The 16100-nt window shown below is 38.7% G+C and overlaps 1 pseudogene and 1 gene segment (V, D, J or C); both read right to left on the bottom strand.

Annotated features, from left to right (window-relative positions):
- The window catches only part of LOC123987333, a 174201-nt pseudogene that overhangs the window by 137356 nt on the left and 20745 nt on the right, over nt 1-16100 (bottom strand).
- LOC123987211 lies at nt 14876-15859 on the bottom strand. The segment is given in 2 exon segments: nt 14876-15399; nt 15493-15859. Coding segments are annotated over 2 exon segments (420 nt in total).

Here is a 16100-nt window from a genome sequence, read left to right as displayed (position 1 = left end):
ATACACCTGCTGTCTGCTGTTGTCTCTGGAGATGGTAAACCGGCCTTGAACTGACTGAGAGTAGTACTTGCCGCTACTATCCGTGCTGATAGTTGTAACCCACTCGAGTCCCTTTCCAGCTGCCTGTCTGATCCAAGCGTTCCAGTAATGGCTACTAAACCCTGAATATGTACAGGTCAGTCTGTGGGATTCTCCAGGCCTTTTAACCACTGGTTCAGACTCTGTCAGTGTTTGAGCCTCAGTACCTGCAGATATTTAAACAACTCATTAGTTAATTTAGTTATGTATCATATTATCAGTTTCCAATAAAGAGCTTCATTGTTCTTACCTGACCAGTTAATAGACAGGATGAGAAAAACAACCAAATAATCAGGTCTGATCATTTTAAAAGCCCGTTGTCTCTGTCCAGTCTACACCGTAAATGTCAGTGATTCAGTCTCTGTCCTTCACTCAGCAACACATATGTAGAGATGGAAGAGATCAGAGTTTTGCATTGACTCCTCCTCACAGAGAAACACACCACATCTCACACATCTCTGGAAAACAATGTTTTAAATCATTGTTTAATATTCTCATTATAATTATGATATTTTTAATTATGAAGATGCTTTTAAAGTTATTCAATAGTAACATTATTAATCCACAAATTAGATGTTTTTATTGATGTTGCTCAGCAAAATTTAGTGGGCCATCCATAAACTGGATATACTATGCAGAAATGCAAAATATGTTCCTTACACCTGCTGTTAAAAATCAATAATGGGAACAATATTAAACATTATTGTTGAAGAAAAAATAAAAAACAGATGTTAAATGTAACAATGAGGAAGTCAGAAACCACAACAGCAGCTGTTGCTTTCATAGTGCGCATGTGTGTTTGTTGAGTCACTGTCATACTCTCCTTAGTGTCACCTGACTTCATATCTTCTACTGCCACCTGTAGGTTTTTGTAAACAAATGTTCTGAGGAGTTTTTGTAAAGTCTCTCTGCTGTCTTTAACCAGTGTGTGTATTTGGCACAGTAATACACAGCAGAGTCCTCTGGCTTTAAGTTGGACAGTCTCAGATGCACCATGCTGTTGCTATCATCTCTACTGATTTCTATTCGTCCTTGCACACTGCTGGCATAAATGTTACTACTGGCAGCAGAGAAGCCAACCCCAATCCATTCCAGTGCTTTTCCTACAGGTTGTCTTATCCAGCTCATGCCACAACAGGTAAATGTGAAGCCAGATCCTCTGCAGGAGAGACTGAGAGTCTCCCCAGGCTTCTTCACTACTGTACTAGAAGGAATAGACTCCATACTCTGACCTGTACAACCTGATGAGATGTAAGGAGAGAGGAACCACAGAAGAAAGTGAGACAGTCATCTGGGAAGTTTTCTGGGATCACTGACTGACCATCAGTCGATGTTGTCTGATAAAAGATAAAACAGCAGGAAGCAGGAGAACTCACAGGGCAGAGAGAGAGCAACCAGCAGAAGAGTGAGTGTGTTGATCATCCTGAGGCTGGAGATGTGACCTCTGATGCTCCACACAAAGTACAAGAGCAGTCAGCAGGACAGAAGTACACTGCACAGACTGAAGATTTGCATCAAGATATCACGAGGAGGGAGGGGCTCATGCACAGGCTCTGTTAGAGTTTAATTTTATTGAATAATTTATTTTGAATTCATGGCTTTAATGTAGCTGTAACTGATCCATGTTGGACACAATATCGCATCAGAAAACAGACATTTTGAATGAGGACATTTACTTTTTTTTTTTTTTTTTACTTTTATATAATATGACTTGAAAAAAAAAAGAATTGAATCATAAAAATGAAATAATGTGGTCTACCTGACAGACAGTGCATTAATTGATCTGGTTATAATTAAAAGATCCATTGATTTATTGATTTTATGTTGTTTTGCTACTGCAAACCCAAGTGAAATGAAAGCAAGATAATCTAAAATATACTTTGCTTTGCTGCCACTGGTTGGACTTTAAAAGTTTACAGTATTTATAGAAAAGGAAATTTACTACTTAGGAGCTGAAACCTGTTAATAATAGGCAAAAAACTAATACCTGTAATGCACAGGAAAACGTCTGCTGGTCTGTGTAATGTATATGTTTTGTATTACAGTTAAATCTTAAATTAGACAATTCAATGAAGTATACAAATGATGTTTATTGTTCAGCTACTGTCTTCTCTGATGAGATGTTTTAATTAAACCCTGTTATGGAATAAGCTAGATGCCAATTTAGTAATATGATTTCTACATTCATATCTCTGCTTAGAAATGTTTTCTCTAATCAAATAGCAGTGGTTTTCTGTAATTTTCTTGCACTACTTGAAGTAGTAAAATTAATCATGTGAACTGTGTGTCCACTGTTCTCTGTCATCCTCTCTGCAGTCAGATAAGTAGAGGTGGAAGACATCTGAGTTTTGCATTGACTCCTCCTCACAGTTATTGTTTGATGAAGCAGGAGAATCAATTTTCAAGAGTCATTCCTTCAAGGAAGTCAAATTTGTCTGACATTACATTTATTCATTTAGCTGACACTTTTATCCAAAGAGACTTAGAATTGCCATATATGTCAGAGGTCGCATGCCTCTGGATTAAGTGTCTCGCACAGGGACACCTTGCTCAGGGGGAGCTGAACTTGCGTCTCTCACACCAAAGACATGCATCTTATCCAGTGAGCCATCACCACCCCCCTATCTTGGTTTCACTTGCGATGAATGTGTGATTATTACCACCACAAACACATTTGTTTTAATACAACTTCAAAGTATTCTTAGTTTAGAAATCTGACAGATTTACAAATAGCAAACACTAAAGTGGTCTTTAATATCACAATTAATGTATAAATAAATAAAAAGTATAACATTTACATATTTTGAGATTACACCTAATTTGGATATGCTGCCTACAGATAATGTATTTGTAACATCTAAATAGCTTTTTAGTTGAGATTCAACAATTCAACTGTTTCACATATAAACATGTGTTCTGATATTACACCACTGTGGTTAAGGTTTGATTAGGGCTAGTGTTAGTGTATTCATTATAATTTCAGATAATAGTGTAGACTAGGCCACTACATCTTACCACTAGGCTACAATATTAATTCCAGTTGGACAGAACAGCCGTTTAATTTTTTCATTCATTAAATTATTGTTCAAGAGAAATATTCTTTGTGGTACTTAGTAGGACTGACCCTGAATAGTCGAAAATTTGATGCTTCAATGGGCGGAGCCTGATTCAACTGTCAATCTCACAGAAGAAGCTTCACGAGGATCATCATGCCTTCTGGCGATGTGGGGGTGCTAAACGTCTGATTTTACATAGAACTACCAGTTTTCTGCCAATAAGTTAATATTTAGCCTATTTCAATATACATTTCAACGTTTAATGCTGTAAATAAACATGTAAAACAAAATAAACTTTCAATAATTGTTTTTAAAGTGCGTAAATTAAAATATATAATAATAAATCCAAAATAGTAACCCTAACCCTGTGTCGTCAGTGGGCGTGTGTAGGCGTAGCGTGTATGTGTGTGGTGGCAGTGGAGGAACACTTGCTGAAGAGACCGAGCCCCAGCTTCACTGGTGTCATGCCGAGTTGATAACAAGACGAGAAGATTTTTTAACAGTATTTTGAAGAAATATTTGATGGCGAAGTATAGCAGGGAGTTTTAAGCATTGAACTCTTAAATTACTGCATTCTCGAGACATTGTCTGCACCAATTTGTGGGGGGAATGCCTTTATTTTATATAAGAGACACACAGCGCTTGATAACGTGTGTTTGCGTTTTCATGTAGACAGAGATGTTTTTTTTAAACGAAGGAGGAAAAACTCCAGTTATAAAAATACCCGTGTCCGTGTGGACTAGGCCTTAGAGAGGTGATATCAAAATTCATATCCTTGTTTACAAGCTGCTTGCAGAGGAAGTAGCAAGGGTAGGCCAAAGCAGCTAAAATGAGGCATCTTGTATGGAACTCCCAGTGAATGTAAAGAGAGGAATATGGCTTTGAGATGGGTTGCTATCAGCTGATGTACTGGGATTGTGAACCGAGTTTGACTTCATTGCCTGCCTGAATAAAGCTATGCTTGATTTGTGGTAAAGATGAGTTCTGTAGGTTTTTGTACAGCTTCTCAACCAACTCCAGTCACTGTGAGTCTCGAGCACAATAATAAACAGCAGAATCTTCAGTCTTCAGACTGTTCATCTGCAGATACAGCTGCTGTCTGCTGTTGTCTCTGGAGATGGTAAACCGGCCTTGAACTGACTGAGAGTAGTGCTTGCTGCTACGACCACCGCTACTGATAGCGGCAACCCACTCCAGTCCTTTTCCAGGAGCCTGTCTGACCCAGTGCATCCAGTAGTCACTAAATGTGAATCCAGAGCCTGTACAGGTCAATGTGTGGGATTCTCCAGGCCTTTTAACCACTGGTTCAGATTCTGTCAGAGTCTGACCATCAACACCTGTCAATAAAACAACAACAAAAACATTAAGTGAAATAAGCTCTTTACACAAATTTAATCTATGTAAAGTTAAGACCTGTGAATATCTTCACCTGCCCAGCAGACAGTTAAAAGCAGCAGTCCTGTCCTATAGTCCATCATGTTAAACTGTGTGTCCACTGTTCTCTGTCATCCTCTCTGCAGTCAGATAAGTAGAGGTGGAAGACATCTGAGTTTTGCATTGACTCCTCCTCACAGGGAGGAGAGAGCTGGAGTGGATTTGGCTCTCAATTAATGTCAGCTGAAACTGGAGCATGAATGTTCACTGCACAGGAATCAATCCTACAGGTGTATCTGGAAAAAAATGACATTCCTCAAGATTTTAAAATATGAATTGTGCCAATTGTGCTATTATTTTACACTATCACTGTATTTATGTGATATAATTTGGACTGTAAATCACAGGCTAGACAAGTAAGACCTTCCCGTATAAAAACAACAACATTTCTCTATCTCTATTAATTTCGTCAGTTCGGCATATTTGATGAAATTTATAGATTTGCATTATTCTTGGGATGTATCCACATAGAGAAACCTGTGAAGACTAAGAATGCTCTTTGGATAAAAGCATCAGAACAAAACACTCAGACACCAGAATTTCCCCAAGGAGACCGGTGTTTGTTTCCCTTGTGAATAAAAAATGTCAATGTTGATTTTTTTTTTTTTAACTTCAGCTTTGTAACTTACATATTATGTGAGTAACTTAACTTAACTTACATAACTTAAGTAATATACTCATTTTAACTCAAACCATGATCTTATCCTGAACCTTACTAAACTGCAATAGTAGCAAACATATTGGTTGTTTTGGCACATTTGGCAATTATATTTATTTTTTTATTTTTAACTTCAGCTTTGTGTTTTTTGAAAAGCCCCCGATCTCAGAAGGATTTTCAAAAAACCAAACAACAAAAGGCTGAAAATTGAACTTTACTCGCTTATCTAACCTTATGTGCATGGGAGCGAGCGGGAGCGAGAGGGAGACAGATTATTGTTATTATTTATTCTCCTGCAAATTAGCAGAGAATAAGATGATCCAGTCTTAATTTAGTAAGATGATTCACTCTTAATTTCGCTACATTTTCCATTCATACCTTCATTACTTCACCAGTCTGTCATCTGCCTTTTGCTTTATTAACCGAAATGAGCTGTCATCCAGGCTGTGTGCGCGCAGTTACGCAGTAAAGCACTGGTTGGGCGCTTATTACAGTCAAAGGCAGATGCAAACATTTAGAAAATCAGGCAAATATCTTTTCAGTTTAAGGCTTTATGTTCTACTAATACAACTGAAATCTAGTGAGCGCACACCATGGCACTAGTGGCCTGTTAACTGTGCATTAAAAGCCTCTTTAGTCTCTGCAGAGCAAATGAAGACTACACACTGTAAGATCAGATGTCAGACGATCACTGCATTGATTGAGATATATTAAAAGTATTTGGACATTAGCCTGTTTCTTTTCTTTAATTTACATCGGTTACTATTTGTTTTATGCCACAATAATTCTTTGTGTTGTGAAGATTATTAAGATGCTTCAGGAATAATCAGATTGTATTGGCAGCTTGTGCAACAGCAAAGCAATAGACAGTCCATTTTTACTCTGATAGCCTATCTTGACCTTTCCTCATGTGGACACATAGGGGCTGTGATCCTGCACAAAAAAACATGCAAGAATTAAATCCCCACACTACCATGGATAGTAGTGGTGCAACATTTAACAGAATACGTGGTATGGATCCCTTCCACACGGAGCGGCACGCAGGTGGACCGCGGATTGATTACAGAGTTTATGATGATTTATCCTGTTTGACTTCTCAAAATATCCTTCTGGAAATGTCAGAGAACCCAGTTAGATTCTGAATGTGCAGAACTTGTTAGATTCAACATGAGAAACACCTGAAAACCTGCTGAAACACCAGAGCTGTTAAAGTCCAGGATTTTATAACTGAATTAAAATGATTTCATTTATTATTGATGACATAAAAAGGTGCCACATGCGCATTTAAAGAGGTTACCTCAATCAGTCACGCCTGCATGTGTGTTGATTCAGCAGTGATGATATTAAGTTGATCTACAGGTGAAACATATCTGAAAGCTGAGAGCTGCTCTGCATTAGGCCTATATTCTGTTACAGTTGTAGATTTTAAATTGTTTTATAATACCTTTATTAAACCAGAAAAAACTCTTTGAAGTATGAAGTTTTATGGGCTGGGCTAAGCCCCCAGTGTTTCAAGAGTTTCAAGCGTTTATAAAAACGCCCCTGACCACACGTTTTACTTTGAAAGTCTAACCAGACGTTGCGCTATTATTGACAGCAGAGCCCTGTGGGGTCATGACCAGTATCCATATGTGAAGAGAGAAGGGAGGGAAAATTTGTTGTAATTTTCCCTCCTATATTTCATCATTCACTTTAGATTCCACATCATTTACAGACATAATTGTGTCTTCATTTGTAGACATATTTAGTGTTTTTAGCAGTTTAATTTAAGCAACCATCGTGTTATAAGTGTTCAGGCACTGAGTTATTGTGGATTTCTTCAGGCTGCACATTGGTCCATTTAGAGTCACTCTCTTGCTGGATCCAACATATCCGCTTCCAATCCACTCCAGTCCTTTCCCTGCAGGCTGTCTGATCCAAGCTGTCCAGTAGCTGCTAACAGAATAAGAGACCTGACAGGTGATGGTCAGACGTTGACCTGGCTGCACAGTCACAGAGGCTGGCTGTGTCAACTTCACACCTGTGGAGGAAAACATGTTGAATGTTGAATCAGTGTAATAACAGTGAACAGTCAGTGTGCTGTGATCATACTGTCAGTGTCTCTGCCTCAGTGAGACTCACAGGATCCAGCAGCAGCAGCAGCAGCAGAGCTGCAGAGAACATGGTTGGTATTGAAGGTGATCTGATGGGAGCTTCTCTTCTTCTGCTGCAACTGACAGCATGATATCAAGTCTTTATAGCAGACTGTGAAGAAGTTCACTTTGCACAGAGAAGGACACTGACAGGCTATAAGAGAAGGATGAACTGCTGTAGCACATGTAGTCAAGCAAGACTCTGATTTGTATCATGATCATTTATTTCTAAACAAAACCAACAAACAGGTAGATTTTTAAGTGTCTTCAGACAAAGACTCATACCCTCAAAGTGTTCCAGTGAGCGGCAGAGGAGCTCATTCCTGCTGGTGGCCATCAAACAGTTTAAGTTATTGCCACTTTGTTGCAGTATGGACATGACTGGACTCAAGATGTCTCAATAACTGAACTTCGTAATTACATTTTTCCATAACTTCTGGCAGAGCGCAAAACCTACAATACATACTTTTAAGGTGCTGGCAGTTAGTCATGAATATGAGCAACTTGACAAAGAACAATTTCGTAGGAAAATAGTTTTCATAAAAATGTTGGTGTTCAATCTACAAATCATTATTAGACACTCAATTGCACCATTTTGAAAACGTCTCTGCATTTACAGAAATGAAACAACTGTTAACTTTGCTTTTACTGTAAACTATTAATGCCTAAATATATTGTACAGTCAACAATTCAATATTAAAACATTATGTAAATTCTTGTATAATTTCAACAAGGATCCATCTTCTTAACGTGAATATTAACATAGATTATGGATAAAGGAAAATATTTTCATTTTGTGCAAAAAAACTGAAACAAATGTCTTCATCTCTAAAACCTACAAGAACACATAACGCAACAATTAAATATGGTGTTAAATGTATTTTAACTTCATATTTTGTATGCAAACTACTTTCAGGAAGGAACTGCTCATGTCCTGTTAACATGTGTAGGACACATTCTCTTGCAAGTTGCTGAGTATTTGTGCAGGTCTGTTGGTGGTTTGTATCATTGTGGGCTGACGTACACAGTAATACACAGCTGTGTCCTCAGGCTGCAGATTATTTGCTTTTATAGTCACTGTTCCAGCAGAAGTGTCTCTGCTGTAGCTGAACTTGTTCTTTAGCGCATCATTTTGATGAAGGCTACCTCCTCCCCACATGTGAAAAATCCAGTCCACTGGTTTTCCTTCACACTGTCTGATCCAACCTGTTGCATAGCTGTTATCAGTCAAAGAATAACCAGAGACCTGACAGGTGATGGACAAAGACTGTCCAGGCTGCACAACCATCGTGTCTGGCTGGATGAGATCAATACTGTTCACACCTGTGGAAACAGAAATCAACATTATCTCCATCATTCATCTGACTATTCAGTGTTTCTAATGTGTTTATTAGTGTGAATCCACTGAAAGCTCCTCACAGGATCCAGCTGCCAGCAGCAGTATCAGAGCTGCAGAGAACATGTTGATGTTGAAGCTGAACTGATGTGAGCTCTTCTGTCCTCTCACTGACACACACACACTTCCCTTCCTTAAGAGTGACATGTATTTGCATACTGTTGAAGAATCTTTTACAATTTATTGAAATCAGTTGAAGATGTAAACGGTGTGTCTTCTTGATTGGCCAAATTTAAATGTTATCATCTAGATAATTTATTTAGCAAATGGCGCTGCACGGATTTGAATTATTGTAAAAAATTATGTCATGTGTTAGTTAGTATGTTAGAAAAACTGAATATTGTATGATACAGATCTTTTCACTCTATGTGAATTATGTTGTAATTACAGTAAGGATGTCTTCTTTTAAATGCAGGTGTTGCTGTGAGTCATTAAAAACTGTCCCACAAAACTGACAAATACATTTGTATTAATGAAGTGTGTGTCATGGCTATTTGGCCATCATTCAAAGGGAAATGTGTTTTCAAAGCTCTGACATGCTTCATTGCTTCTCATACAGAAATGAGTGTTGTTCAGTTTTTGTACAGCTTTGTAGTCTGGTGTGTCACTGTGGCTCTCGTGCACAATAATAAACAGCAGAGTCTTCTTGTTTCAGACTCTTCACCTCTAAGTACACAAGGTTTTTGGACGTGTCTTTGGTGATGGAAAACTGCCCTTGGAGACTTTGGGCACATATTGTGCCAGTTCCGTCATTAATGCGTCCGATCCATTCCAGTCCTTTCCCTGGTTTCTGACGAATCCAGTGCAGCCAAGCCAGAGGAAGACCTTGCACTTTACAGGACAGAGTGACTGGTTCTCCAGCTCTGCTGACCACTGGCTCTGAGGAGGTGAGGGACTGGCCCTGAGCAGCTGAAAGAGACACAGAGTTTAGTTGACGGGTAGCCGGCAAACATCCAAAGCTCCTTTTCTCCTCCGCTGGACACCGACTTTACTCACCTGAAATGAGAGCCAAGAGTAGGAAACTTTGTACAACTGTCATGGTGGAAACTTTGCAACTGCAAACACATGATATGAAGGATATATATTGTGCAGGCAGAATGGGTGGGGACTGTGCATCTGTGTGTGAATTTGCATTTTGCCTGTCTGAGATTGTGGAGATATAGTGTTGATACACAAAGACTGAATCTGTCAAAAAATAAAAAATAAAACGAGAGACAGAAACAGAGATGTGTGTTACTAACATTTTTGGGTGAGTTTTTCACTGGAGTACATTTGTGCGAGAGACTAAGATTTTGGGTGTAGTTATAAGAAGAACATTTTTACAAGCTGCTCGGTCATTTTCATTTCAAAACTCGCAGCAATGAAGTGAATTAAGGCAAATAAAAGGAAAATATGAGAAAGGAAGACAGATTTCTTATTGCAGTCTCATCTGTTCTTTCAGTTTTTATCAGAAATTCTCAAATCATAAGAAGAAACTGCAGCTCCTTCTGTCTTCCAGCTGTTTATCTTGAAATCAGTTGAAGATGGTGAATTCTAACTAAATGAACACATGAAGCTGCAGTCGCTGCTGATCCAGCATTTAAAATGTTCTATTAGTGTTGTGATGAAGAAAGCTCACAAAGGGAGAGAGTTTAAAAATCTAGTTAAGAGAGAAACTTGACACTGACTGCCCTCTAGTGTTTTTTAAATAGGAACTGCAACATTTTCACTCCCACAATATGACCGTCTGTAGAGGTCAAATCATTTAAACATGAATGTGACTGGCATGTGAAAATGTAGTGTGTATTTTATTCCTTAAAAATGTCTTTAAAATTATTTCAGCAGATTGTTTTGCTGTTATTGGTTGTTTTATGAGGAGGTGGTCTTCATAGTAAGACATTTTTATTTGTGTGTTGTGAACTCAACCAAACGCACTTCAAAGAAGTTCAGATGGTGTCAAAAGAGGGAGGGAAGTTTTCCTCCCGAGAGTTGACCTTTTCACATGCAAAAACCAGAGACATCGCCTGGTGTTTGGTAAGGACCGAAAGAGACTCAATCAGACAATGCATCGCTTAAGGATTGTGTATTTCAAAGAGCCTTAGTGAACCTTTCTAGCCGTAAAGGTGTCACCAAAAGACAGTCAACAGGACAGGAAAAGGGGCGATCTGACCCCTTCTCCCTCCAGCAGGTCACCTCCGGCCTCAACCTGACTCTTTTCTCTTCACAGAACGGCTGAGCCATAAACCACCATTTCATTCTCTGATAACCGGTGCGATAAGCCAGGAATGCAAAGAAAAGAGACCATAACAACCCCTGTTTCTCGAACCAAGCAAGGTTCCAGTATAACTGTGTTTATTCTGTTTAATTAATAACCTTGCTAAGTGAGCAGCGGTGTTTGCCTCTGAGTTTAGTAAGTAATGACCCTGTTGTTATCCTTTTAGTGATGTTTGAAAACTAGCAGACCCATAAGAAAGTAATCTTGAAGAAGTTCCCTAACCTCTTTCTGTTTTGTCTTAATTCATCCCTGTTACTCCCTAATAATCACTGTCTGTTCAGTATTAACTAATGCTTTAGTTAAATGTTTCATATACAATTTCCAACTAAAATATCCATTGATACGCCTGTGTATCACTAGCCTCTCAGTTAAAGTGGAATGTCTACTGTTTTCTCGTGTGACCTGAGCGACACCAAGGGGACAGGAAAGGTATAACACGCAAGTGTTTAAAACTCGGCTTACACTGACAATGATCGCTAAGTAGGCCTACCTATCACCATGTAATTGCATAAACGACATTGTGCTGCCACGCTTACATCTAAATTGAGTTAAAACCAGTAACCAGCAAGTATACTGAGGGCATGTAATTAAGCTTTGTTACGGTTTATATAACCATTATAATCTTTTTCCATAGTGTTTAGCCTTGTTTTAATTGTCTTTATCCGAATGTTTAGAACTAAGTATTTTTCCAAATGTCGATATTGTGGAAAGAGAGATTAAAGGGAAATACGTATATTTCTTTATCCCAAAAAGTTAACACCTTAGGGACTTCCCCTGAAATCCACTCCAAAATTGACGTCACAACTACCTAGGGAAGTCAAATAAAAGGCCTTGCTGTCTTTTGTCTTGCACTTCTCTTCTAAAAAAAAAACTCTCTTGAAACTAAACGTATACGCTCTCTTAACTTCATTTACTTTTTCTGATCTTTTTCGTTTCGTACGAGCTGAGAAAGCTACGGCCCTGAATCCCAATTTTCTTAGCGGGAGATTTGATTTTTGATTTTTGTTTGGAGCTGCCTGGGTGAAACTTTCCCCAGACCTGTTTAATCTCAGCAACATTAAATAGCCTATATTCCAGAGGCCTTGCGAACCTACGGCGAGTCTGTGAGTTTATTTGATTCTGTTGTTGCAACCTCATCCGATCGTTTTGAACAACTTGAAACTCAGAAGCCTTCATTTATGGCCTTGAATGAATGAAACCACAGCTCTGACGACAGAACCCTGAGTTGGCTCCGCTATAGCGACACCAAACGAACTGAGATCAGAGTAAAAGCCTCGGCTGACGGCCCGTTGCTGCAAGAGCTTCCCACAAGAGGACTCCGGACCCAAATCCACTGGTTTCGAACTCAACTCGGAAACGCCACTGGGGTCGGGCCATCCACAGTTAATAAACCCCTAGATCAGTCAAACTAAATCTGCAACCTAATTTCGGTCATTCGTTCCCTCATACTCGTAGAATTCTCTCCCTCTACAATATAAACTGAAATTCAATCGAGCCTTACACAGGCCACCCTGTTCATTACCTCCTGGTTGTCATATTGACTGTTGTCCCTGTAATATAACCACATTTACCCACTACTGTACTCTCTTCTGTTAGTTAATAAATTCACCTTGAGCACAGTGATGTTGTGTGTGTGTTATGAAGAATCTAGAGTCACTATACATAGAACTTATCCTCAGATTTGAGACTGACTGATTGACTAGAGTTTACAATTTCAGAATAACTGAACCATTAACAACTAATGAATTACCAGAAATTCGTGTAATTCTCAGGCTATACTCAAGGACCTAAAGCCTTGGGCGGACAAGCAAATCTTGGTGCTCCTAATTTCGAGGCATAAATTAATATTCCCGGAAATATTAATTTTCATAACTGTATAAAAATTTTACATAGCCTAGATCTGCTACATGTGTTTATTGTTGTTGGTTAATGATGATCTTTCTCTATTTTTATTAAAAACGACAACAACAAAGGTTAAAACTAAAACAAAAGTATTTCTCAGCACAGTAAAGATGAGTACTGTAGGTTTTTGTACAGCTGCTCATCCAACTCCAGTCACTGTGAGTCTCGAGCACAATAATAAACAGCAGAATCTTCAGTCTTCAGACTGTTCATCTGCAGATACACCTGCTGTTTGCTGTTGTCTCTGGAGATGGTAAACCGGCCTTTGACGGACTGAGAGTAGTAGATGTGGCTACTGCTATCACTGATAGTAGCAAGCCACTCCAGTCCCTTTCCAGCAGCCTGTCTGATCCAAGCGTTCCAGTAATGGCTACTAAAACCTGAATATGTACAGGTCAGTCTGTGGGATTCTCCAGGCCTTTTAACCACTGGTTCAGATTCTGTCAGAGTCTGACCATCAACACCTGTTAATGCAGCAAAGAGCAAAAACCATCACATGCAACAAACTGACACATTAAAAAACATTAAATAAAGATCAGTGAAGATCTTCACCTGCCCAGCAGACAGTTAAAAGCAGCAGTCCTGTCCTATAGTCCATCATGTTAAACTGTGTGTCCACTGTTCTCTGTCATCCTCTCTGCAGTCAGATAAGTAGAGGTGGAAGACATCTGAGTTTTGCATTGACTCCTCCTCACAGGGAGGAGATAAATTTGATTTAGAGTTATGGTTATGTAAAAGCTGGGGTAGGCAACATTGGAGAAACCAGGAAGAGACAACTAGACAACACCCATCAGGCCTTCCACCAAAGACACTCCACCAAAACACATTTTTACATTAAATGAGGTCACAGGCAGAGTAGGTGCAGGTAGGCAGACACAGTCATTTCATTCATACCAAATGGTTCATTACAGTCCTACAACAGCCACAGATACAGATTTTGTTTTTCATTTTTGTGTCAAGGGATTTGATTTAAAGAGAAGGTCAACAAATATAACAAAAATGATTGTGAAATATATTACCTACCCCAGCTTTATTTAACTCATTCAAACATTTTGAATCAGATTTCATTTTTTAAAATGCTTATTAATATTAGCATAATAATAATAATCATTTTATGCGGTTAGTTAGTATCTCCATTAAGGCTATGGTGCTACACATTTATTAGTAGTAATTTAATCTTAAGGAATCATGTCCAGTTCATGTTCGAATATTAGCCGTAAATAAGGGAGAAATATGAGAAATGAGAAATATGCAGTTGGGGAATTCATTGATTTCAAAAAAGTATTTCAGACAATAAATCATGAAATATTAATCAAGTAACTGGAGCGGCTTGGGATAAGGGGGGTAGTGTTCAATTGGGTAGGCAGTTATTTAAAAGACGATTTGGGGGGATTTCCCCCTTTCTGGTAATTACGGTCTTTAGGTCATTACCACCCTGGAGCCAGTTAGTCAATAGACTGAGACAATAAATTAACTATTGTGCCTACTGTAGTTTTAGCAGTCTGGTCTCCTGGAGGAGAAAAGAGACAATTGGATGTAGTTATATTATATTTGGACAGATTTCAGCTGTGTCACTGTGAAAGGGCAATTACCACAAATAAAAACACTATAATGCAATAAGAGATAATAGCCCTCTATTGGATCCTATTTTTTGTGATGTGTTAATGACTGGTGGATATCAAGGTGGACAGCCTAATCTTACAAGTACACCATTATACCCGAACTGCAACAACCCTCTTAATAAAAAAGGCCCATGTCTATTCATTTCCCCAGTTGGTTAATACTGACTGTCACACTGACTGATCTGCTGCAGCAGTGTTTAGGCTAGTTTGATAATCAATAAATGAATCCACTGCAGATGCAGTGGCAAGACGTCTTTCTGAAAGTCAGAACCAAAACAATGACCATTTTCTTGTTGATCAGTTTTCTGCTTGTAAATGTGCCACACAATATTGAAAGCCAGTTCGTCACAGATGACTTTTGAATTGAATTGACTAACAACATGAAGACAATGAAAAAGACATTAACATGGCTGATTAAATATATATCTGTAAGTTATACAAAATCAAAGAACCTTGTAAACAAGATTATGTTGAGTAAACCGAGACTTCATTACTATCACATTGCTGTTTGTTGTCTGTGGAGGTTTTTGTGCAGCTGCTCCACTGTCTTCACTGTGCTTTGTCGAGCATAGAAGTAAACAGCAGAATCTTCTGCTGTCAGGCTCTTGACCTCGAGGTACTGAGTGCTGCTGGGCACATTTTCAGTCATGATGAAACGGCTTTGAAAGGAGCTGGCATAGCTAGCAGAGTCTGAACCTGTATCCATCCTCCCAATCCACTCCAGAGCTTTCCCTGACCTCTGTCGTACCCAGTTAATATTGTAGCTTGTCATGCTATAACCAGATATGACACATGACATCTTCACTGTCTCTCCAGGTCTTTTCACCTCAGAGGGAGACTGGTCCAGTTTGATCTCACTCCAAACTCCTGTAAGCAAAGAAATAATGATCATTATCCAACAAACTTGTAAATCACAGGTTGGACATTTACAAAAGAAGTAAAGCAGAAATGATTTCTCACCATGAATAGTAACTACAAATAATAAACTCCAGATAATTGTATTGTCCATTCTGTGATAAACACTGTAGTTCTGCTCTCTGATCTGAGTGTTTCAGAAATATATAAAACTGTCCCAGTGTTCTGCCACAAGTTGCTGATGGTGTGTTTATAAGAGAGGAAGAGTTTGCATAGACCTCCCTCTACAGGCTTAAAAGGGAACATGTGACACAGAAACATTTCCATAAGTACAGAATGTCTAAAGCAGCAGAGGAAACTATCAAATTCCTGACAATTCATTTCTTGTCTAACTGCAGGGAACAAAACTTCCTTATTGTACAATGACAATCTTCAGAAAGTACCACACAGGATCCGATTGCCAGCAGCAGTCTCAGAGCTACAGAGAACACATCGATGTTGAAGCTGAAGTTATTATAAACTTTGTATTTTTACTATTTACAGGATAAAAACACTTCCACGTCTTAAGATAAGCTGCTGTGGTTCAGCTCTTCAATGTCACTTTTAATTACTACTGTACTGAGCCTTATCAAAGCCTTGATTCCATAATAGATATATATTACCAAAACAAGTGAGTGTTTCAGAAATATATAAAACTGCCCCAGTGTTCTGCC

The sequence above is a fragment of the Micropterus dolomieu genome, linkage group LG02, assembly GCF_021292245.1.
Source record: "Micropterus dolomieu isolate WLL.071019.BEF.003 ecotype Adirondacks linkage group LG02, ASM2129224v1, whole genome shotgun sequence".
NCBI classification, from domain to species: domain Eukaryota; kingdom Metazoa; phylum Chordata; class Actinopteri; order Centrarchiformes; family Centrarchidae; genus Micropterus; species Micropterus dolomieu.
Note: the sequence above shows the minus strand (reverse complement) of the source record. Positions and strands in the feature narration are given on the sequence as shown.